This window comes from Oncorhynchus keta, chromosome 27 (genome assembly GCF_023373465.1).
Source record: "Oncorhynchus keta strain PuntledgeMale-10-30-2019 chromosome 27, Oket_V2, whole genome shotgun sequence".
Classification (NCBI taxonomy): Eukaryota; Metazoa; Chordata; class Actinopteri; order Salmoniformes; family Salmonidae; genus Oncorhynchus; species Oncorhynchus keta.
Genome location: NC_068447.1, coordinates 13,231,613 through 13,254,884, shown reverse-complemented (window position 1 = coordinate 13,254,884; position 23,272 = coordinate 13,231,613). Strand labels below are relative to the sequence as shown.

The window sequence follows — 23,272 nt, the reverse complement described above, 5'->3', positions numbered from 1 at the left end:
GCCAGGCTCTTTACAACATGATGGCAAATTCAGCACGCTGATTGGTGTGTGCACACACCCACACATTATCGTTTTTTTCCAACAGAGGCACTGAAAAATTAAGCCCAACATCAGGCACTGAAAAATTAAGCCCAACATCAGGCACTGAAAAATTAAGCCCAACATCAGGCACTGAAAAATTAAGCCCAACATCAGGCACTGAAAAATTAAGCCCAACATCAGGCACTGAAAAATTAAGCCCAACATCAGGCACTGAAAAATTAAGCCCAACATCAGGCACTGAAAAATTAAGCCCAACATCAGGCACTGAAAAATTAAGCCCAACATCAGGCACTGAAAAATTAAGCCCAACATCAGGCACTGAAAAATTAAGCCCAACATCAGGCACTGAAAAATTAAGCCCAACATCAGGCACTGAAAAATTAAGCCCAACATCAGGCACTGAAAAATTAAGCCCAACATCAGGCACTGAAAAATTAAGCCCAACATCAGGCACAGAAAAATCCATGCAAGATGTAAAGGGGTTAACAACTTTCATGTCCTGAAAGATATGAGGAAACAAAGAGAGGTAGATTAGTAATATACAGTGGCCTTCAGAGAGGATTCACACCTCTAGACTTTTTATACATTTTTGTTGTGTTACAGCCTGAATTTAAAATTGATCAAATTTAGATTTTGTCACTGGCCTACAAACAATACCCCATAATGTCAAAGTGGAATTATGTGTATAGAAATGTTTGCACATTTATTAAAAATGAAATACAGAAATATTTTATTTACATAATTATTCACACCCTGAGTCAATACATTTTAGAATCACATTTGGCAGCGATGACAGCTGTGAGTCTTTCTGGGTAAGTCTCTAAGAGCTTTGAACACCTGGATTGTACAATATTAGCACATTATTCTTTAAAAAAGTCTTCATGCTCTGTCAAGTTGGTTGTTGACTATTGCTAGATAGCCATTTTCAAGCTTTGCCATAGATTTACAAGCTGATTTAAGTCAAAACTGTAACTAAGCCACTCAAGAACATTTAATGCAGTCTTGGTAAGCAACTCGTGTATTTTTGATGTTTTAGGTTAATGTCTTGCAGACGGAACCAGATTTTCCTCTAGGATTGTGCCTATGCTTAGGTCTATTCCTTCTGCTTAGGTCTATTCCTTCTGCTTAGGTCTATTCCTTCTGCTTAGGTCTATTCCTTCTGCTTAGGTCTATTCCGTTTCTTTTTGTCGTCCAACATATGCACCGAATTGTATGCATAGATGGCTTGAACGAAATGGTAGCAGAAGGTGAATGTTGAACTTTTTGTTCCACACATTTTGCGCAAATATACTGTAGATGCGATCAAGGCATTATTTGACTTAATAAAATATTTACTCCTTTACTTATTTAGGCTTTCCACAACAAAGAGGTTTAATGCTTATTGTTTCAAGACATTTCAGTTTGTCATATGTAATTCATTTGTAAAAAATGTCTAAAAACATAATTCCACTTTGACATTATGGGGTATTGTGTGCAGGCCAGTGACACAACATCTCAATGTAATAAATGTTAAATTCAGGCTGTAACATGTGGAAAGTCAAGCGGCATGTAAAAGTCAAGCGGCATGTAAAAGTCAAGCAGCGTGTAAAAGTCAAGCGGCGTGAATACTTTCTGAAGGCACCTGAAGGCATCTCCAGCTCTGTAAAGCTGTTGTCCTTTTGCATTGTTGATCAAATGTGCTTCTACACCTGCATTGCTTGCTGTTTGGGGTTTTAGGCTGGGTTTCTGTACAGCACTTTGAGATATCAGCTGATGTACGAAGGGCTTTATAAATACATTTGATTTGATTTATGTATAGACATGAATTACGCACAAACGAATAGTGCACAGCAACCTAAGCATTAAGAACCGGGGTATTGGATAACAGCTAAATACACTGATTCAATTATTAACAAGAGCAACAACAACACACAAAACGGTTAACGGGGAAGTAAATTGAATGGGCTTGGCGCGTGTGTGTCACTGACGTCTCCGCCAACCTGAAGACCTACGCATTTCCCCCAGCAGGTGGCGATACAAGACAAGATACAGTCGTAAATAAAGGTACTTGTCACTTCATGTGTGAAATGTATTTGGTTATTTATGCGTTTATGCGTTTGGTTATTCATTCTCTCATTTGTGAAAAACTAGCATATCAACAAAATAATTGCCCCATATTTCACTAAATGCAACATTTTAATGTAGAATAGTTAAACAAAATAAAAAATACATTTCCATCCACCCAAAAACATCACAAAACTCGATATTAACACACACATATATATATATATATATATATATATATATATATATATATATATATATATATATATATATATATATATATATATATATATATATATATATATATACACACACACACTACAGTGCATTGTTTCAGTTGATGAAACCTCACAAGAACATGTCAGTGTTTCATACCATAATATTTGACATAACTTTGAGATGCTCTTTACCACAACCCCAGCTGTCTGTCTCTGCCACACCATTTGTGCTTTCCACTGCACCTTGACCATTTCCTGTGGTGCGGAAGAGAACAAGCAACAGCTAAAAGGTGTTAATGTTCAGGACAGGAAACACATAAATCAAACAGACTAATTCTTATACCTCACAGTTCCTTAATTGTTTTCAAGGTAGCGTACTTCAACAAAACCAACCATATAGTCTGTTTATTGATGATACGGGATCACTTTCATAAGGCTGTATATCTCACGTTCAAACTACTTTCTGTTAACTCTAGCAAAGTCTGCCTCCAGGATCTAAACATTTATTCTGTTCATGAATCCAAGCAAAGATGGCCCTCAGCTGCTTGGCAATGTAATGTTGCGCACTCTACAACCATAGCTTTGAGAACCATGGTTCTCTACAGTGGTTGAGTTGTGATTTCCAGTTCCCCTAACAACATTCCTTTAATGAGATCCATTGGGTTCATGGCCAGTCCTCAGGATTGCCTCAGCTTTAATGGGTAGCTTGATGCAAAGCTCTCCATCTTATGGTCTGAGTATCTCTCTGTCGTTATGATGCCAGATCCATGCTCAGCTGTCCCATTTGTGGCTGGAGCCTTTGCAGTCCTCTGTCATGATGCGGTAGGATTTGATGGCCTCCTTTAATCCCTCACTCACCAGGGAATCCTCATTGTCCTTGCCTTTGTCCTTGCCAAAAATCATGGAGCTGCAGACAGACAGAGAAACCCCATTAGTGAGGAAATGTTGACAAAGAATATGTACTAGACAAAAATATAAACCCAACATGTAAAGTGTTGGGTCCATGTTTCATGAGCTGAAATAAAATATCTCAAATGTTCCATACGCACAAAAAGCTTTTTTCTTAAAAATGTTGTGCACAAATTTGTTTACATCCCTGTTAGTGAGCATTTCTTATTTGCCAAGATAATATATCCCCCTGACAGGTGTGGCATATCAAGAAGCTGAATAAACAGCAGGATCATTACACAGGTGCACTTTGTGCTGGGGACAATAAGGCCATTCTAAAATGTGCAGCTTTGTCACACAGCACAATGCCACAGATGTCTCAAGTATTGAGGGAGCATGCAATTGACATGCGGACTGCAGATATTTCCACCAGAGCTGTTGCCAGATAATTGAATGCTCATTTCTCTACCATAAGCCGCCTCCAACATCATTGTAGAGAATTTTGCAGTATGTCCAACCGGCCTCACAACTGCAGACCACGTGTAAACACGCCGCCAGCCCAGTACCTCCACTCCCGGGTTCTTCACCTGCGGGATTGTCTGAGACCAGCCAACTGAGGAGTATTTCTGTGTGATTCTGATTGGCTGAGCCTGGCTCCCAAATGGCTGTGCTCCTGCCCACTCATGTGAAATCCATAGATTATGGCCTAATTACTTGATTTCAATTGACTGATTTCCTTATATGAACTGTAACTCAGTAAAATCATTGAAATTGTCACATTGCGTTTATATTTTTGTTCAGTACAAGATTTATTGACAGACATGGATACACAGAGACTGGCAACCCATTACTGTACCACAACAGTAAATGACCTCACCTGTCCATATCTTTCCAGTTGAGGGTGGGCTTCCTGACAGCCATGGGGAGTGGCCCAGTAACCACAGGAACGTTGTTGGACCCCTGGATGAAGCAGGGCTCCCCTAGCAGACAGCACAGCCCATCACGGACCTCTGGAAGGAGATGTCAATCAGTCTGTTACAACTCAGCCTGAACATGAATACTACAATTTAATGACTGAAGATGGTTTAGGTGTCCCCAGCTTTTATCCCACTGCCACTTGTGCAAAAGGTTCAAATGTTTGTGTTGGACACAAAAGGGCTTGACAAAATGTAACTACAGCCTTCAGTATTTTCTACACCACTGTAAATGCTTTAAAGCACCTGACCTGAGTAGTGGTCTACCAGAGCTCTGAGGTTGGGGAAGGTGAGGCAGGGGGAGATGTAGAGCCAGCCATTCTCCAGTTGTTGGATCCGGTAGTGTTTGACTGAGCGACGATCCTGGTCACTGCTCTTACGCACTGACAGGGAGTTGGCACCTAGAGTGGACAGTGTAAGACCATACTTCAGTCACCGCCTTTTATCACTTCAAGTTTATCAATTACATTTTTAAGATTGTTTCCCTGGTCTTGTTAGCGTTTGATAATGTGTAGCCTGGAGTGTGAACTGAACTGACCAGGGTGGGTCTCACTCTCCCGGACCAGAAAAGAACCAGTCTGGTTGTAGGGCAGAAAGAGGAGCTCCTCAGCCTTCTCTCGGCTGAGACCCTCATACTGCCACCTAGGCCAAGAGCATAGAGATAGAGTCAGACATAGAAATAGACAGAGCCATGTAAATAGAGATTCCAAAGGGGAATAGAGTCAGATGGATCAACAGACTCACCTGTGGTACACCTTGGCTGTGTAGTTGCTGGGGATGTAGCTCTCATTGCCTGTGGCAGAGGATCTCACCTTCCACCAATCCCCCTCGCTATATAGACATGCACATTCACAGAAACACAAGACATACATAAGTTATTGCAGGAAAAACACATCACAGTAGTAGTAGTAATTATGGTAGTTGTATGTAGAGGCTATGGTTTCTTACTCTGAAAGCACGCTGAGTCTCTCTCCAGTGTGGATCCGGCAGTGTGCTGGGGGACCAGTGGGATAGTTATACAGGGCCACTACCATATACTTGCTGCTCTCTGTAGACAGAACAGATACATGAAAGATTAGTGTCAGTCTACGATGAGAACGTCAAACCATGACAACGCAGTATTTTCATGCTGAGAAAAAAAGCAAAAAAGCAAACAAAAAGCATGCATACGATAAAATACCTATGTACTTGTATGTTTGTAATTCACACTTTGAATGTGAGTAGTCATGGTTAGGCAAGACACTTCCAAGTTACACAAATGAGATGATCATCAGTCTTTCTGAGCTAAATGATTGATGTGATCTTCATCAACTAACATCTTGAGGAATTCAATGTCACCTGGTTCACACCATTTCTAGAGGGTGACTAGAGGGAGTACAGCCACAGATTGAACAATGAGATAGATATTTCACCAGAAGTATGAATGTGAAGCATCCGCTTGGTGTTTCCATTCATTACCAAATGTGGTAGTGAGAGGAAGCCAAGGGGCCGGCAGGAGAAGAAGGAAACGAGATGGACTTTGGCCGACATTCGGTACATTTTCCCACCAATGAAACATTTGATCTCAATACAGTTCTGTTCCCAAAACTAAAACCTGTTACGAACAGAGTGGACAAAGCTTTGTAGACTTTACACTTTGCCAAAGTGTTTTTTTAAAGTGTGTTGTTTAGAAGGAGTGCAAAGGCGAATTGAGTTATTGCACAAGCTCATTTCTGTCCTCTGTTGGTTCAACAGAAGACCAGGAATGTTTTTTTCCTCTTCCTTGCACACCAACTCTGGTCATATTTAACAGAGAGGCATCTAAACATCTAGGGCATCACCACACCATGGATGCATAGGAACAGCATCACCACACCATGGATGCATAGGAACAGCATCACCACACCATGGATGCATAGCAACAGCATCACCACACTATGGATGCATAGGAACAGCATCACCACACCATGGATGCATAGGAACAGCATCACCACACCATGGATGCAGGAACAGCATCACCACACTATGGATGCATAGCAACAGCATCACCACACCATGGATGCATAGGAACAGCATCACCACACCATGGATGCATAGGAACAGCATCACCACACCATGGATGCATAGCAACAGCATCACCACACTATGGATGCATAGGAACAGCATCACCACACCATGGATGCATAGGAACAGCATCACCACACCATGGATGCAGGAACAGCATCACCACACCATGGACGCATAGGAACAGCATCACCACACCATGGATGCAGGAACAGCATCACCACACCATGGATGCAGGAACAGCATCACCACACCATGGATGCAGGAACAGCATCACCACACCATGGATGCAGGAACAGCATCACCACACCACAGATGCATAGGAACAGCATCACCACACCACAGATGCATAGGAACAGCATCACCACACCATGGATGCATAGCAACAGCATCACCACACCATGGATGCAGGAACAGCATCACCACACCATGGATGCAGGAACAGCATCACCACACCATGGATGCATAGGAACAGCATCACCACACTATGGATGCATAGCAACAGCATCACCACACCATGGATGCATAGGAACAGCATCACCACACCATGGATGCATAGGAACAGCATCACCACACCATGGATGCATAGGAACAGCATCACCACACCATGGATGCATAGGAACAGCATCACCACACTATGGATGCATAGGAACAGCATCACCACACCATGGATGCAGGAACAGCATCACCACACCATGGATGCATAGGAACAGCATCACCACACCATGGATGCATAGCAACAGCATCACCACACCATGGATGCAGGAACAGCATCACCACACCATGGATGCATAGGAACAGCATCACCACACTATGGATGCATAGCAACAGCATCACCACACCATGGATGCATAGGAACAGCATCACCACACTATGGATGCATAGCAACAGCATCACCACACCATGGATGCATAGGAACAGCATCACCACACCATGGATGCATAGGAACAGCATCACCACACCGTGGATGCAGGAACAGCATCACCACACCATGGATGCATAGGAACAGCATCACCACACCATGGATGCAGGAACAGCATCACCACACCATGGATGCATAGGAACAGCATCACCACACCATGGATGCATAGGAACAGCATCACCACACCATGGATGCACACTTCCAATTCCCTATAGGTTTCAGTCAAAACAATCCCAGGACGATTGACCTCTGAGGACAGAGAAAGAGAAAGGCTAGTACTGGCCTGTTTCCCAGAGTCCTGTGCTGTGCTCAGACCGAGATGGGAGGGCAGGCCTTACCCAGTATGACTGACTCAGCGGGCTCTTCCTGGCCCAGCAAGGCTGCCTGAGTGCTGGATCCCCGACGTTCTTTACTGGGCCCACTGCCCATGGCGATGTCGAGCTCGTATGGGTCACCAGAGGACTCTGTTGGTTGGAGGGAATCATAGCTATTACTTAATAGCCAATTATTTCCAAAATGCTATATCCACCAATTTTTCATGTGTTTTTTTTTGTATCAGAAATGTTTGCATGTGTGTGTCTTCTCAGATTCTTTATTCATAGATTTTAGATGGTTCCAAACTTCTTCCATTTAAGAATGATGTAGCCCACTGTGTTTTTGGGGACCTTCAATGCTGCAGAAATGTTTTGGTACCCTTCCCCAGATCTGTGCCTCGACACAATCCTGTCTCAGAGCTCTACGGACAATTCCTTCCACCTCATGGCTTGGTTTTTGCTCTGACTTGTACTGTCAACTGTGGGAACTTATATAGACAGGTGTGTGCCTTTCCAAATCATGTCCAATCAATTGGATTTACCACAGGTTGTAGAAACATCGCAAGGATGATCAATGGAAACAGGATGCACTTGAGCTCAATTTCATGTCTCAAAGCAAAGGGTCTGAATACTTAAGCAAATAAGGTATTTAGGTTTTTAATTTTTAATACATTTGCAAACATTTCTAAAAGCCTGTTTTCACTTTGTCATTATGGGGTATTGTGTTGTCATTATGGGGTATTGTGATGTCATTATGGGGTATTGTGATGTCATTATGGGGTATTGTGATGTCATTATGGGGTATTGTGATGTCATTATGGGGTATTGTGATGTCATTATGGGGTATTGTGATGTCATTATGGGGTATTGTGATGTCATTATGGGGTATTGTGTGAGGATTTTGTTGTTGTTTTATTAATCCATTTTAGAATAAGGCTGCAATGTAACAAAATGTGGAAAATGTCAAGGGGTCTGAATACCTTCCAAATGCACCGTATAGCATTTTGGAATTAAACTCTTCATATGGCTAGAGACATATTTTCTATGCATACTATTGCATCAATCACAATTCACTGTAACTTATTACAGGTAGTATATTTCAAAACCAAAAATGTGAAGGGAATTTAAAATAGCCCTGCCTATTTTTATTTAATTTATTGCCAGTCAGACAAAAGGAGGGAGGAAGTTGAAAACCACTCTTCTGAATACCTTTTAGTTTCCAACCACACTCTTGTTTTTACACATGGGTTGCTGGTTGTCGAGGTGCTGTTGGCAAGGAAAATAAGGGGCTTTCGACTGAATAAATAACAATATTAGAACACATAATAGAACACTCTCTAATTCAGTGGTCACCGACCTTTTGAGATCACTTTTTGATGCAAGCCGAGCTCTACGGCTCAGATGTATTTTTAAACACAAGCCTATGCAACATTAACCAATTAAAAACAGAACAGTACTGTAGCAATGAGGTTCGTGCAGTAAGCTATAGGCCCAATACATTGTTACCGCATATTGGCTTTGCTTGAATTGCCCTGACAAAGCATTGTTGTTTGGGCCATTTAAAAAATAAAACAATTCTAAATTTAAGGTAGGCATATGATCAGACTGGTAATAGATCCGTTGTTGTATTACTGGTGAGGCACAGCTGAGTGAGCATAAATGTAAATAATTAGCTTTTTATTTTACTGGGCTGATAATGTCTGCATCTGATGGTCAGTCTCAGCGGAGGGAGAGAGTCGCAGAGTGAGGGTCCGTCTCTCAACATCCCTCTGTTCTCCCTATCCTCCACTGACACTGACCATGAAGGGACACCGTCTTCCATCTGATGGTCAGTCTCAGCAGAGGGAGAGAGTCGCAGAGTGAGGGTCCGTCTCTCAACATCCCTCCGTTCTCCCTTTCCTCCACTGACACTGACCATGAAGGGACACCGTCTTCCAGCTGATGGTCAGTCTCAGCAGAGGGAGAGAGTCGCAGAGTGAGGGTCCGTCTCTCAACATCCCTCCGTTCTCCCTTTCCTCCACTGACACTGACCATGAAGGGACACCGTCTTCCAGCTGATGGTCAGTCTCAGCAGAGGGAGAGAGTCGCAGAGTGAGGGTCCGTCTCTCAACATCCCTCTGTTCTCCCTTTCCTCCACTGACACTGACCATGAAGGGACACCGTCTTCCAGCTGATGGGGAAACTCGAGTCGCACCGCATTATTTCATGCACAAATTCTTACTCCTATGAACAGAGAAAGTGACATATACCTTGATATAAAAAAATACCCCCAAGCTGCTAATAATAACAACGCAAACCTATAAATACACGTTCCTTCTCGTTCATTACTGCTGCAGTGCTTGTTGTAGAGCTGAGTGGAAATAGGAAGAACGCCAATTTCATGGCTTATAAAAGTGTTGAATGCAAAGTGTTGACAGTAAGAACTTAAACTCAACTCACTGGGCTCCCGAGTGGCGCAGCATCTCTGACACTGCATCTCGGTGCAAGAGGCACCACTACAGTCCCTGGTTCGAATCCAGGCTGAATCACATCAGACCTTGATTGGGAGTCCCATAGGGTGGCGCACAATTGACCCACCGTTGCCGGGGTAGGCCGTCATTGTAAATAAGAATTTGTTCTTAACTGACTTGCCTAGTTAAATAAAAACAGCATCTCTTTGCTGTATTCCTTGACAGTTTCTCTCTAGTGATGGTTTTAAACATTTTGAAATCTCACAGTATCAATTTTTCTGTTGCTTTCTTTTATGCCTTCTAAATGACTGCAGACACCATAATCTGAACCGTCCGATTGGCGATCGTGATGGACCGGTTGGGGACCACTGCTCTAACTGATGTAAACAACAATGCTCTAATGTGCAACTAGTTGAAGTGTCATGCATTGGTGATTTGCACAAACACACGTGTGACAAATATGACATTTCATGGCAACCTTCTGCTCCACAGGAACCATGGAAGATGGGTAAATTAGTTTGCAGCAATACACTGATGCAGAAACCACCGCATAAGATGAAAAGTTGTGTCGTAATTTGCAACATGTTTTACTGTAAAGTAATGCATGAGATCTCAAGCATCGATGGAGTCAAACATAAAAGTGGCAGGATATCATTGGGTAGAAAATAAATGCTCATTTTGTGAACACCTTTCTACCCTGGTGTGTGTTTGTCTAATTTTGACAATGGTAGACACAAAAATAGATGATCATTTTAGAAATAGTCATATGAAATATATTGGCATTAAATATTTCTAAATATCTTCCCTCAATGCTCTGTAATATGGCACGTAACATAATCATTTAGAAAAGATCAGTTTGTCCCCCTGCTTTTCTGCTATTACAGCCTCCACTCTTCTGGCCTTCCACTAGATGTTGGAACATTGCTGCAGGGACTTGTTTCCATTCAGCCATAAGAGCATTAGTGAGATCAGGCGCTGATGTTGGACGATTAGGCCTGGCTCGCAGTCAGCGTTCCAATTCATCCCAAAGGTGTTCGATGGGGTTGAGGTCAGGGCTCCGTGGGGGCCAGTCAAGTTCTTCCAAACCATTTCTATATGGACCTTGCTTTGTGCACGGGGTCATTGTCATGCTGAAACAGGAAAGGGCCTTCCCTAAACTGTTGTCACAAAGTTGGAAGCACAGAATAATCTAGAATGTCATTGTATGCTGTAGCGTTAAGATTTCCCTTCACTGGAACTAAGGGGCCCGAACCATGAAAAACAGCACCAGACCATTATTCCTCCTTCACCAAACATTACAGTTGGCACTATACATTGGGGCAGGTAGCATTCTCCTGGCATCCGCCAAACCCAGATTTGTCCATCGGACTGCCAAATGGTGAAGCGTGATTCATCACTAAAGAGAATGCGTTTTCCCTGCTCCAGAGTCCAATGGCAGCGTTTCCACTTCACAATAACAGCACTTACAGTTGACCGGGGCAGAAATTTGACAAACTGAATTTTTGGAAAGATGGCATCCTATGACGGTGCCACGTTGAAAGTCACTGAGCTCTTCAGTAAGGCCATTCTACTGCCAATGTTTGTCTATGGAGATTGCATGGCTGTGTGCTCAGTCTTATACACCTGTCAGCAACAGGTGTGGCTGAAATAGCCGAATCCACTCATTTGAAGGGGTGTCCACATACGTTCGTATATATAGTGTATGCATATGACATATAGCAGACGCTGTAATCCAGAGGTGTAGACCTGGCTGGACACCAAGCTACAGTATTCATTTAAGCATTTAGCGGGGCACATTTTTGTTCATATAAGATCAGTTTGTCCTATACACTGAGTGTACAAAACATTAAGAACACCATCTTTTTCTTTATTTTCTCACTGACCAGGTGAATCCAGGTGAATCCTATGACCCCTTATTGATATCACTTGTTTACTCTTCTTCAATCAGAGTAGATGAATGGGAGGTGAGGTTAAAGAAGGATTTTTAAGCCTTGAAACAATTGAGATATGGATTTAAGTGCCTTTGAAAAAAAAAAAAGATTTAAGTGCCTTTGAACGGGGTATGGTAGTAGGTGCAAGGCGCACCGTTTTGTGTCAAAAACTGCAACGCTGCTGGGTTTATCACGCTCAACAGTTTCCTGTGTGTATCAAGAATGGTCCACCACCCAAAGGACATCCAACCAACTTGACACACAACTGTGGGAATCAACATGGGCCAGCATTCCTGTGGAACACTTTCAACACCTTGTCCATGCCCCGACAAATAGAAGCTATTTGTCTATTTTTACTTGACCGTTGTCGTCTTTGTTAAAACCAAAAATTATACTTTTAATATTTTAAATCTGAGTTGGATAAAACTAACCTTTTACGTATACAGTACAGTCAGATCGATTAGACAATTAGACAGCTCAAAAATATTTTTATACTCACAGCATTTCCCTGTTGTGGCACTGGTGAACGTCAGTCTTCTGATGCTGTGGTATGAGTTGATGTCAGAGCTGTAGAGTACCACAGTAGACTAGCTCAAGGATAGAGGTGCGGCCCAGAGGGCAGAAGAGTCCAGTGGGTCTGGGAGTTGCACGCTGTCGGTAGTGTTCACATGTGGAACGAGAGTGCGATGTGTGTATGAGAGTCTGTGTGAGACTTGTTTAGGCTCCAATGAAGAAAGAGTGTTCTCCTTTGTGGTGGTCCAAGAGGAAAGGAGGCATCGGTGGCGGTGGTAGGTAGAGGCTGTGTACGCGTAGCAGAGTGATCTATAGTATATCTGAGTGGAGAGATTTGACAGGAGGACTTCTTTTTTTATATTCACCTCACACACGCCGTTTCCTGTTTCAGTGAGGCCTGAAACATGTACACACCACAACTCAGATATCAGAGTGAAGAGGGAAATGGAGAACAGTGGAGGGAAGACAAAGAAAAAGTGATGCACAAAGAGAAAGGAAGAAAGATTTTGTTCAACAATATCTACTGAACATGGGGCTGTAGTAATTGGAACAGACAGACCTTTGACATCAGTGACTTGATCAATGAGTCATCAGCTGTAACAATGAGGTGCAAATGTTCTGTTTTGCAGCATCTGCATGAGCGGTGGCATACAGACACTGGTGTGAAGTGAGGTCACAATGTTTCCTCCCCAGAATAGAGCTTCATATTCTTCATCATTCAGGTAAATGCTGTTGATTGGGCAAAAGTGTTGAGCAATTATTTTTCTCTTCATAACCTTTTTGTACTCATTATCAAGAGATATGGGCTCACGGTTCTGCATATTCACATTTACACCCACACTGATTTGTGCAGTTAAACTACTGAACCCTCTGAACTAACTGCATTATACCAGTAGCCAGGGCCGGCCCTAAACAATATATTTTTTTACTGGCACGGCATCTTGATGGTGTAGAGAAAAATGTATGTTTTATAATGAATTACCTGAAATTATACCCATTTTGCCTTGGGGTGTAGAGAAATGCAGTTTTTGCAGTTTTAAAATGAATTTCCTGGCATTCTACACATTTTGCCATGACTTATGCCATGTTAATATAATATGAGTGAGAGTGACTAGCATTTTCTCATGGCAAAATGTTAAAAGCATGAGATGAGCTATAAAATAGCAAAATAATGATCTTCCTCATGACAAAACGTGTACAGTAGCATTATAAAGCTGCACATTTTACTCTGCACTATGGCAAAATGTGTTGAGATGCAGCACCAACTCTCCAAAGGTTGGTGCCCCGGGGGCCCCAAATGCGATAGTCTGGTCTGGCACGTGCCCAGTCATTCGGCCATGAGTACTACACGTTTAGATCAGTGGAGGAAGGGGAGGACTATCCTCCATAGTGAATTTCATAAAAATAAAACGTGAAACATTAAAAGTTATTTTTAGATAAAACTATACTAAATATGTTTGTTACCAAACAATGTATTAAAACACAGTTTGGCAATGAAGTTCTATTGTAGCCTCAACAACACTCTGTGGGGTAGCACCATGGTGTAGCCGGAGGACAGCTAACTTCTGTCCTCCTCTGGGTACATTGACTTCAATATAAAACCTAGGAGGCTCATAGTTCTCACCCTCTTCCGGGGGACGTCCTCTAGCCTATCAGAGCTCTTGCAGCATGAACTGACATGTTGTCCACCCAATCAAAGGATCAGACAATTAATCTAGCACTGAAAGCATAAGCTACAGCTAACTAGCACTGCAGTGCATACAATGTGGTAGTTGACTCAGAGCGTGAAAGACAATAGTTGAACAGTTTTGAACAAATTAACTTCTTCCAAAATTAAGAAGCGAGAGAACTAGCTATATTTCTTAGATGTTTTTATTCCCATTTTCACTTACTTAGCTAGTGTCCAGTGCAGATAGCTAGTTTAGCCTACTCAAACACCCAGCTCAAACAGAGGGATGCTATGTTAGCTAGCTGGCTATTGCTATCCAATACTGGAACTCGTCCAAATCAAGGTAAGCTTTTGGCTTTATTAATTCATTGCCTCTGGGGCCCGCCGGTGTAACTGCTAAACTGCTTGTCGGACTACACGGTTCTGCATGATTGTAGTGGGTTTACTAATGCCTTAGTTCTAGTAGCTATGCCTATGTTAACTATGACGTGACAATGATGTAGCAGTTAGCAGTCATGATATGAAGGTTTAGTTTGGAAGGTTTTTTTCCCACCTGGTCACAGACAGCTGATGTGTTCTGCACTGAAGTCCACAAGCAAGGGGAGCATGTGAGAGGAGAGTGGATAGATGCGAGAAGGAATTATATATATATACATGTCTGGTATGAAAGTAAAATGTGTTTGCTTGTGATCAGGGGGATATTCACTGTGCCGATTTGAGTATTATGTAGTAGCCTAAACCTATGGATGTTACATTGAGCTGGGTGAATGGAATATGAATGACAGTCATCCAATATGCTGTAATAGAAATAAGGCCATGCTCATTAAAATAATAATAATCATCCTCCCTCATCTTAAACGGCACCGACCGCCACTGGTTTAGATAGTTGGCTAGATAAACATACCAATAAACGTTTTTGTTAGCGGACATGGCTAATTGAGTGCCAGTGACTGACATAGAATGAGAAACTGCTGATGCCAAACCTAATAATAATAATAATAATAACAATAATAATAGTATACCATTTAGCAGACATGTTTATCCAAAGCTACTTAGTCATGGGTGCATCCATTTTATACATGGCTGGTCCCAGGTATCGAAGTCACTCCCCTGACATTACAAGCACCATGCTCTACCAACTGAACTACAAAGGACCACTATTATAAATCAGGCTAGTTTACTAAGTTAGAGAACAGACATGCCAGTGACAGAAAGGATAAGATGAAAAGTCCAGGCATGTACAGCTTCTAGCTTTATTTTATGATCAGTACAAATTGACATAGTCAGCACAGTATGACTAACAGCACCTCGTATACTATGCAGACAGAGTCCAATGCATCATCACCACATGCTCACTCACCCAAGCTGTAGTACAATCAGAGAGAAATGCAGGAAAACCACAGAGAAAACTACCAACTAAGAACATTAATAAGAAACTGTATAAAAACATTACACAATCCCTCAGGCATCTGACCCGTTGTCGTTTTCACCTCCTTTATTTCATCAGGAGGGAAAACTAACTGGAAGCAATGTAAGTTAATATATTTTAGTTTTATTTTATGAAAGAGGTAGTAATGTTATCCGTACCTCAATTCGCAGACATTTACTCACCTCTGACTGAGCTGGGGCTAGTTTAGGTACTCTCCGCATTTGACTTGAACTTTCAATAAACTACAGTAAAATGTTCCCCCTGGGCACACACTGGTTGAATCAACGTCGTTTCCACATCATTTCGATGAAGTTACGTTGAACCAACATGGAATAGACACTGAACTGACGTCTGTGCCCAGTGGGTTGGTTCTTTTCTCTGCCCGTCAATAATAAATGTGGGTGGGATCAAAAACCCAGGGCCTGCCATTTCAAATAACTCACACGAAAAAGAAAATATCAAACAAGGCAACTATTTCTAGATACATCGAGACAAAAGCAATTCTACAGACACGTCCATTACGTTTCATCTACTAGAGGGTCATTCTGTCAGATATTCTTGGTATAAAGGTACAGAGCAGGAGCAAGTTTATCACATCGTATTGCAATCCAGGAAAGCAAAGGTATTTTTTCCCCACAAATCACAACATAAAAACAATTAAAAAAGAATCAAGAAAAAATGGTGTGTCATGAGACTGATTAAGGAATGGACCACTAACGAGGGGTGGTGTGATTTGGTCTGATCTTACCAATTAGCAAGGTGAGGAAGACCCCAGAGAGAGACAACATTACTCCGTATAGAGTACTTTACAAGAGAAAACTCCTGATGCCTTTCCATCTGTTATCTTTAAACTGACACACTGACCCAAAATAGTTATAAATACAAATATATCTCAAATCCCAAAGATTAAAAAAACAACCTCTTCCTCTTTTAATGGGGAGAGCTGGTAGACAACAAAAAGGAAAACCAGACAAGCAGCATCATCCGCCTGCTTACTGACTTTCAGGTTGCCGTACCACAGCAGTCATGCACAGACAGGCATGATAGACAGACAACAACAGGAAATGGTGAGAGAACACAGCAGAGAACCTGACTGCTTGTGTCTTCATAAATTATCTTTCAGAACACGTTTCAGACACCCCCTCAGGATTCCAATCCTCTCTGACCTTGAGCATGGGAAAGGAAAAAAGAGAGGGAGGGGGAGGTGGTGGTTTTCTGGGCTGGGTTCTTTAACAGGAAACCTCCATGGTCTGTGGCCTGGCCTGTTCGACACCCGGGCCGGCAGCAGTGGCGCCCTCTAGCTGTGTGTGGGTGCGGCTGCGACTCCCATCCACAGAGCCCATGCTGGAGGTAGAGTGGGTACGAGAACGCACCAGGCGGGTCATACTGGCCGTGGGCACTACAGACGAGAGAGAGAGAGAGAGAGGAGAGAACATTTAGGTTAAGAAGTCACGTATGAGGACATTTGCTTAGTGTGTGTTGAATGTTTAGTGGGAGGGGTAGTTTGCTTTAGAGAATGTGGCTAGGGGCAGGATGCTGGGGCCTCATTTATAACCGTTGTGTGAATTTTACACTAAATATCTGTGTGAGCCACTTCTGAAAACACTACACACGTATGTAAAAATGTAGATGTATATACTTGGCACAATACAAGACAAAAGACCAGACCGACATACATACATACATACATACATACATACATACATACATACATACATGTTTCCCCAATATAAATCAGACCGGCTGTAAAACTGTGAACGTTATTCACCCTTGAAGGTGACAATAGAGCCCTTATTTCCTGAATACTTCGGAAGTATTGGAATTAAGCCAAGACCGTATAGCTGAAGGAAATAGCAATGGCGAACTTGATCAAATGTCTTTGGAGGTGTTGGCAGAATGTGTTTTGTTGTATGACATTTGCTAAATTTGACCGTTTCTGAAACAAAAACAAAATTGCACATTTTTGTTGGACCTGGAAAACTCAATGTTTTTATTCAATAATGTTTTTAATTTACTTTCTTCAAAACCGAAATATGCTACACTGGCCATGAAATCTGAAACATTGTTTACTCTGGAAAACAAACTACAGTAGGCCTACATTCAGTGGTAGCCCACACACTTCCAACGCAAAAGATCTTCCATTCTACTGTACATTAGAAACCACGCTCCCTGTTGGAACTAGAAATTATAATAGCCTATCTAATAGGCCCAATTAATTGAGATGCGTACGGTCATTTGTTGTATGGCTACTTCAGCAATATGAGCGCATCACGGCCAGAAGAGGTGCAACTGGTTATGACGCATGTATTGTGTTTATAAATTGTCTAGGCTACTGGAGAAATGTTACATTACAGCATTCAAACGCCAATGGAGTTGGTGAACCGTCTGTTCTTACCGTTTAACTTCGTTCTGGATCGCAGAGAACAAGATACTTACCTATTTATTACTGTGAAGTGGGTCGAATTTAATGAGAGCTGGGATGAATGGTAGCCTTTACTAAACTGTTGTTGATCTACAGGCTATTTAGTGATTATGAAACCATTCATTATTTTAGAATGCAAAGATGACAAATAGATTCTCTTCTCACTAACAGAAAATGATTGCATCTTGTTATTATATTTAGTTACCTGTTTTTTTTGTTGTTATTTATAAGTCATCATACAGTATATCCCCCATTTGCACAAGGCTACTTTTGCCTTCTTGCAATGCAATACTTCAACCACTAGAACGTGTGCGTACTCATGGTCTGAAGTTTGCAGGAGGATAAGTTCAGTTTTTATAAATGTTTTGGGGTATATTCTGTTCATACGCAATGTTTGTAAATGAGGCCCCATGTAATCATACCACAATTATTATTGCATCAACATTCCCAATTTAAGATGGGGTGGACTGAAGCCCAGGGAGAATAATGAAATCTCTAAACAGCTAATAACCTGATCACCTTGTAGTGTTCAGCTCATGCTAGCTACACTGCCTTCTAAGGAGATTGATATCAGCGAAGCAGGAATACTGGAAATTTCACTGTATTTCAGAAAGTACTGTATGTACAGTCAAAACAGTTTTGAACACAGCTACTCATTCAAGGGTTTTTATTTTTTACTATTTTCTACATTGTAGAATAACAGTGAAGACATCAAAACTATGAAATGACACATATGGAATCATGTAATAACCAAAAAAAAGGTGTTTAACAAATCCAAATATATTTTATTTTTGAGATTCTTCAAAGTAGCCACCCTTTGCCTTGATGACTGCTTTGCACACTCTTGGCATTCTCTCAACCTTCATGTCTTAAAGTAATGATGGATTGTCATTTCTCTTTGCTTATTTGAACTGTTCTTGTCATAATATGGACTTGGTCTTATACCAAATAGGTTTGTCTTCTGTATACCACCCCTACATTGTCACGACACAACTTACTGTCTCAAACACATTAAGAAATTCCACAAATTAACATTTAACAAGGCACACCTGTCAATGGAAATGCATTCCAGGTGACTACCTCATGAAGCTGGTTGAGAGAATGCCAAGAGTGTGCAAAGCTGTCATCAAGGCAAAGGGTGGCTACTTTGAAGAATCTCAAAAATAAAATATATTTGGATTTGTTTAACACTTTTTTGCTTACTACATGATTCCATATGTGGGCTCCAGAGTGGCGCAGCGGTTTAAGGCACTGCATCTCAGTGCTAGAGGAGTCACTACAGACCCTGGTTCGATTCCAGGCTGTATCACAACCGGCCGTGATTGGGAGTCCCATAGGGCGGCGCACAATTGGCCCAGCGTTGTCAGTCATTGTAAATAAGAATTTGTTCTTAACTGACTTGCCTAGTTAAATAAAGATAAAATACAATACATATGTGTTATTTCATATTTTGATGTTTTCAATAATATTCTACAATGTAAAAAATAGTAAAAAATTCAGAAAAACCCCAGAATGAGTAGGTGTGTCCAAACTTTTGACTGGTACTGCATATGCATCTCATTAAAAATCAAATCAAATTTTATTTGTCACATACACATGGTTAGCAGATGTTAATGCGAGTGTAGCGAAATGCTTGTGCTTCTAGTTCCGACAATGCAGTGATAACCAACAAGTAATCTAACTAACAATTCCAAAACTACTGTCTTATACACAGTGTAAGGGGATAAAGAATATGTACATAAGGATATATAAAGTGGTTGGGGTCTGAAATGTCTGAGCAGAAACCCTCAGTGTGTTCATTATTCCCCCATAAAGAAAAAGAGATTGCCTGATCAGGTCAAGTTCCAATTCATTTTTACTGTTGGAGAAAAAATGAATAAATGGGAAAGGCCAATATGATTATGCAGCATGCACAAGAGATTTGAGGGCCATCTGTTCAGAAGAGAAAAATAACAAAAAGACACGAACAGACAGACATAAGACAACCATGTTACCTGATAGACATCACATAAAAACATCCACGCCCTCTCAAACCACACATTTAGCGAGACAAAGGAATCTTAAAAAAATTAAAATAAAGTTGACCACATGCTTCAAATCTCAGACTTGAGAAGAAGCCTAAAAAGTGAGTACCAGCGATGGGCAAACAGGGTTGGGGGGAGTAGCGTACTGGAGGTAGAGAGGGCAGGCTGGCGCAGCCAAGGCTGCTACCTATGGCCCTGGTACCTGATTCACTGCTTACGTGGCTAAGCAGTACATGAGGGACTGTTAGCATTGACGGACGGGCAGAACGGAAGGAAGGAGGGAAGAAATAAAGGAAGGGGTACAGAGAGAGAGACTGTCAGATTAATGCTCTGTCTTCACAAAAGATCTGAAAAGAAATATGGTGTCCTACAGCTATACCTCGGAGAGACTTGAAGCAGCACCGTGTATAGTTCATTCTAGCACCATCGACTTTTACATGAATTTTCAGTAAATCTCTGACAGTTGTGAAAATAGCCAGAAGGCTTTATTACTGTTCTGTCAATTTAAAGGGAATGTCACCTGTGGCCCTGAGATTACCTGAAGAGAACATTGAGCCAAGATGTGCTTCATGAGTACATGGTCTGATCCAGTTGAGTTAGTTTAATGTGTGTGTGTGTGTGTGTGTCCGACTGCAATAATTTCCCCACTGAACTAAAGTAACCATTCAAACAGGGCCTCGACGAGCACTTGACTGTTCAGTAAAGCTGGGCGATATGGACACAAATCCATAGAACGATAAATTGACTGAACGATCACGATAACCATATAACATTCATGTACACTTGTTAGCCACCTTTTATATATTACCATACCATTAGCACTACTACTGCTACTTTGAATGTTGTTACTATCAATTGTACCATTAGCAAACGTATTTCCTTTAGTCTTCACATTTCTCTAGTAGGCTATTTATTGTGATTATCTGTGTCGGTAATTTGGTTGTGGTAATGGTCGCCGGGTGTCGATCATTTTCAGTTTAACGTCCCAGCTCTACTGCTCATCTATTCACACTCAAACCAATCTCCTGCTAGCTTATTGCTTTCCTTTCAACACAATGCTGAGCAACCTGACAGAAGGAGCAGCCTGAACGCTACAGAGTTACAAACCTCCTACAGTATGCCACAATTATGCGTTTGTGAAAGCTCACAATGTCCCCAACTGTTTCAATGTTTAGGTATTCTCAGAAAGGGAAGGTCCTTTCTGGAACGTGCTATTGCTTGGTGTGGACGAAGAGCATAACGCGCGTGATGTGAACGCTCAGACGGCGAGGAAACCACCATACTTAACACCTCAACAGAGACAGGGTTCACAAGAAAAACAACAGAAAGGAGGGATATCAAGGGTTTGATGAGTGAAAATGGTTGTTTTTTCAAGCAATACTGTATTCCATTGAAAATTCTAGTTCATTTCAATAACTAGGATGGGTATCCAGAATAACCCTTCAAGCAGGAAAACAGACCTCTAAGAGGTGGAAGAATGAGGGGGCGTGGGATGAACCAACACTCAATCCAAAACTAACCCCGGGCCAGCCCCTAGGGTGCCGCTTGGAGTACCTCTGTAGTCACTTGTTGCAGACAAAACATCAAGGGTCACCCTCACAGGGTAGGATTTGGAATAAGGCAACGACAGATCTTCCTTCCCGCAGTGCTGTGCGGAGGCGGCATGGTTCTCTTGAGGCCCTGCTCTCCTGACATTACCCTCCAGCAGCACCATGTGAGTGTCCCTGCAGTAGCAGAACAAACCCAAGCAGCACATTTCCAGCAGAGCAGAGCACAACAGGCTGGCCAGGCGGCTCAGGGCTTCCAGACAGTTTCCCAGGGCAGGGGGTCAGGGCTCACGGGATTCCAGACAGGTTCCCAGGGCAGGGGGGCAGGGCTCACGGGATTCCAGACAGGTTCCCAGGGCAGGGGGGCAGGGCTCACGGGATTCCAGACAGGTCCCCAGGGCAGGGGGGCAGGGCTCACGGGATTCCAGACAGGTTCCCAGGGCAGGGGGGCAGGGCTCACGGGATTCCAGACAGGTCCCCAGGGCAGGGGGGCAGGGCTCACGGGATTCCAGACAGGTTCCCAGGGCAGGGGGGCAGGGCTCACAGGATTCCAGACAGGTCCCCAGGGCAGGGGTCAGGGCTCACGGGATTCCAGACAGGTTCCCAGGGGGGCAGGGCTCACGGGATTCCAGACAGGTCCCCAGGGCAGGGGGGCAGGGCTCACAGGATTCCAGACAGGTTCCCAGGGCAGGGGGCAGGGCTCACAGGATTCCAGACAGGTCCCCAGGGCAGGGGGCAGGGCTCACAGGATTCCAGACAGGTCCCCAGGGCAGGGGGGCAGGGCTCACAGGATTCCAGACAGGTCCCCAGGGCAGGGGTCAGGGGGGCAGGCCATGCTGTGGGGCTTAAGAGCAGCCTTTAATGAGAACACTAATCTGCCACTGACATTACCTGGAGAACCACTGGAGCCTCAGTCAGCCCTCACTGGAGGGGTGAGGACCAGGGGAGGGTAGGTGAAGGCCAGGGGTCATGGGGAGAGGGCCAGGGGTGAGGGCAAGCCAGACGAGGGGTGGAAGGGGGTGCAGGGTTTTGCCAGTGAGGTTTACACAGGTACAGAAGGCTTAATGTTCAGATGAAGATTCCAGAGGGAGAACGACAAACACTCATTGAGACTATTGTAATAGTCAAGCAGCTTTTACTCTGACCTCCCTAACACCTTACATTTTCCACTCTGTGAGCTAGCAACTCAAACCTTTAAATGTTTATATGAACAAAATAAACATTTTGAAGCGCAGAAAAAAAAAGAGATTCAAGTATGTCAAAGTGATCAAAGACAGCCAATGGAATTTGGCCGTTCTAACATACAGTGGCCAATACGTGGTCTGTTTCTAATATGATGATTATTCAACCAGCCAGATCAGCTCTCAGCAGGCCTAAATGAACCACACCTTTAAAAAGGTAGGCCTGTAAACACCCTCCCTGTTTAGGGCACTGCATCTTAAGACCTGGGGGAAGGAACCATTGTCGGCTGTGTGTTACAGATCATCCCACACACCAAGGTATATTACATTGCCAAAAGTATGTGCTCATCAAACATCTATTTTCAAAATCATGGGCATTAATATGGAGTTGATCCCCCCTTTGCCGCTATAACAGCCTCCACTCGTCTGGGAAGACTTTCCACTAGATGTTGGAACATTGCTTCCATTCAGCCACGAGTATTAGTGAGGTCGGGTACTGATGTTGGGCGATATAAGGCCTGGCTCGCATTCAGCGTTCCAAAGGTGTTCGATGGGGTTGAGGTCAGGGCTCTGTGCAGGCCAGTCAAGTTCTTCCACACCAATCTCGACAAATAATTTCTGTATGGACTTCACTTTGTGCACAGGGGCATTGTCATGCTGAA

The 23,272-nt window shown here is 42.7% G+C and overlaps 2 protein-coding genes across 4 annotated transcripts in view; both read right to left on the bottom strand.

Moving 5' to 3' along the window:
- Positions 1-2,400: 2,400 nt before the first annotated feature.
- Positions 2,401-12,922, bottom strand: LOC118359546 (src-like-adapter 2). The gene is made up of 8 exons (XM_035738053.2): positions 12,325-12,922; positions 7,469-7,594; positions 5,114-5,213; positions 4,910-4,996; positions 4,704-4,807; positions 4,417-4,566; positions 4,069-4,201; positions 2,401-3,210 (listed from the first exon to the last, which is right to left on the bottom strand). The coding sequence occupies exons 2-8, from the start codon at positions 7,557-7,559 to the stop codon at positions 3,075-3,077; spliced, it is 801 nt and encodes a 266-aa protein (XP_035593946.2). The 5' UTR covers positions 7,560-7,594; positions 12,325-12,922; the 3' UTR covers positions 2,401-3,074.
- Positions 12,923-15,236: 2,314 nt separating this feature from the next.
- LOC118360260 (protein NDRG3-like) overlaps positions 15,237-23,272 on the bottom strand; it is a 62,382-nt gene continuing 54,346 nt past the window's right edge. For 2 of the 3 annotated variants that reach the window (XM_052481708.1, XM_052481709.1), the window contains one exon: positions 15,237-16,835. In XM_052481708.1, coding sequence (XP_052337668.1) covers positions 16,666-16,835 — 170 coding nt within the window. In that variant the 3' untranslated portion in view covers positions 15,237-16,665. The remainder of the gene's footprint in view (positions 16,836-23,272) is intronic. The other variant, XM_052481710.1, reaches the window with a different exon arrangement.

Excerpts from the sequence above, each read along its gene's own strand:
- LOC118359546 (XM_035738053.2), bottom strand. The coding sequence starts at position 7,559 with ATGGGCAGTGGGCCCAGTAAAGAACGTCGGGGATCCAGCACTCAGGCA. Across the intron at positions 4,808-4,909 it reads ACAGCCAAGGTGTACCACAG|GTGGCAGTATGAGGGTCTCA; the intron begins GTGAGTCTGTTG and ends CTCTTGGCCTAG. Across the intron at positions 4,202-4,416 it reads TCTGGTAGACCACTACTCAG|AGGTCCGTGATGGGCTGTGC; the intron begins GTCAGGTGCTTT and ends ATCTCCTTCCAG.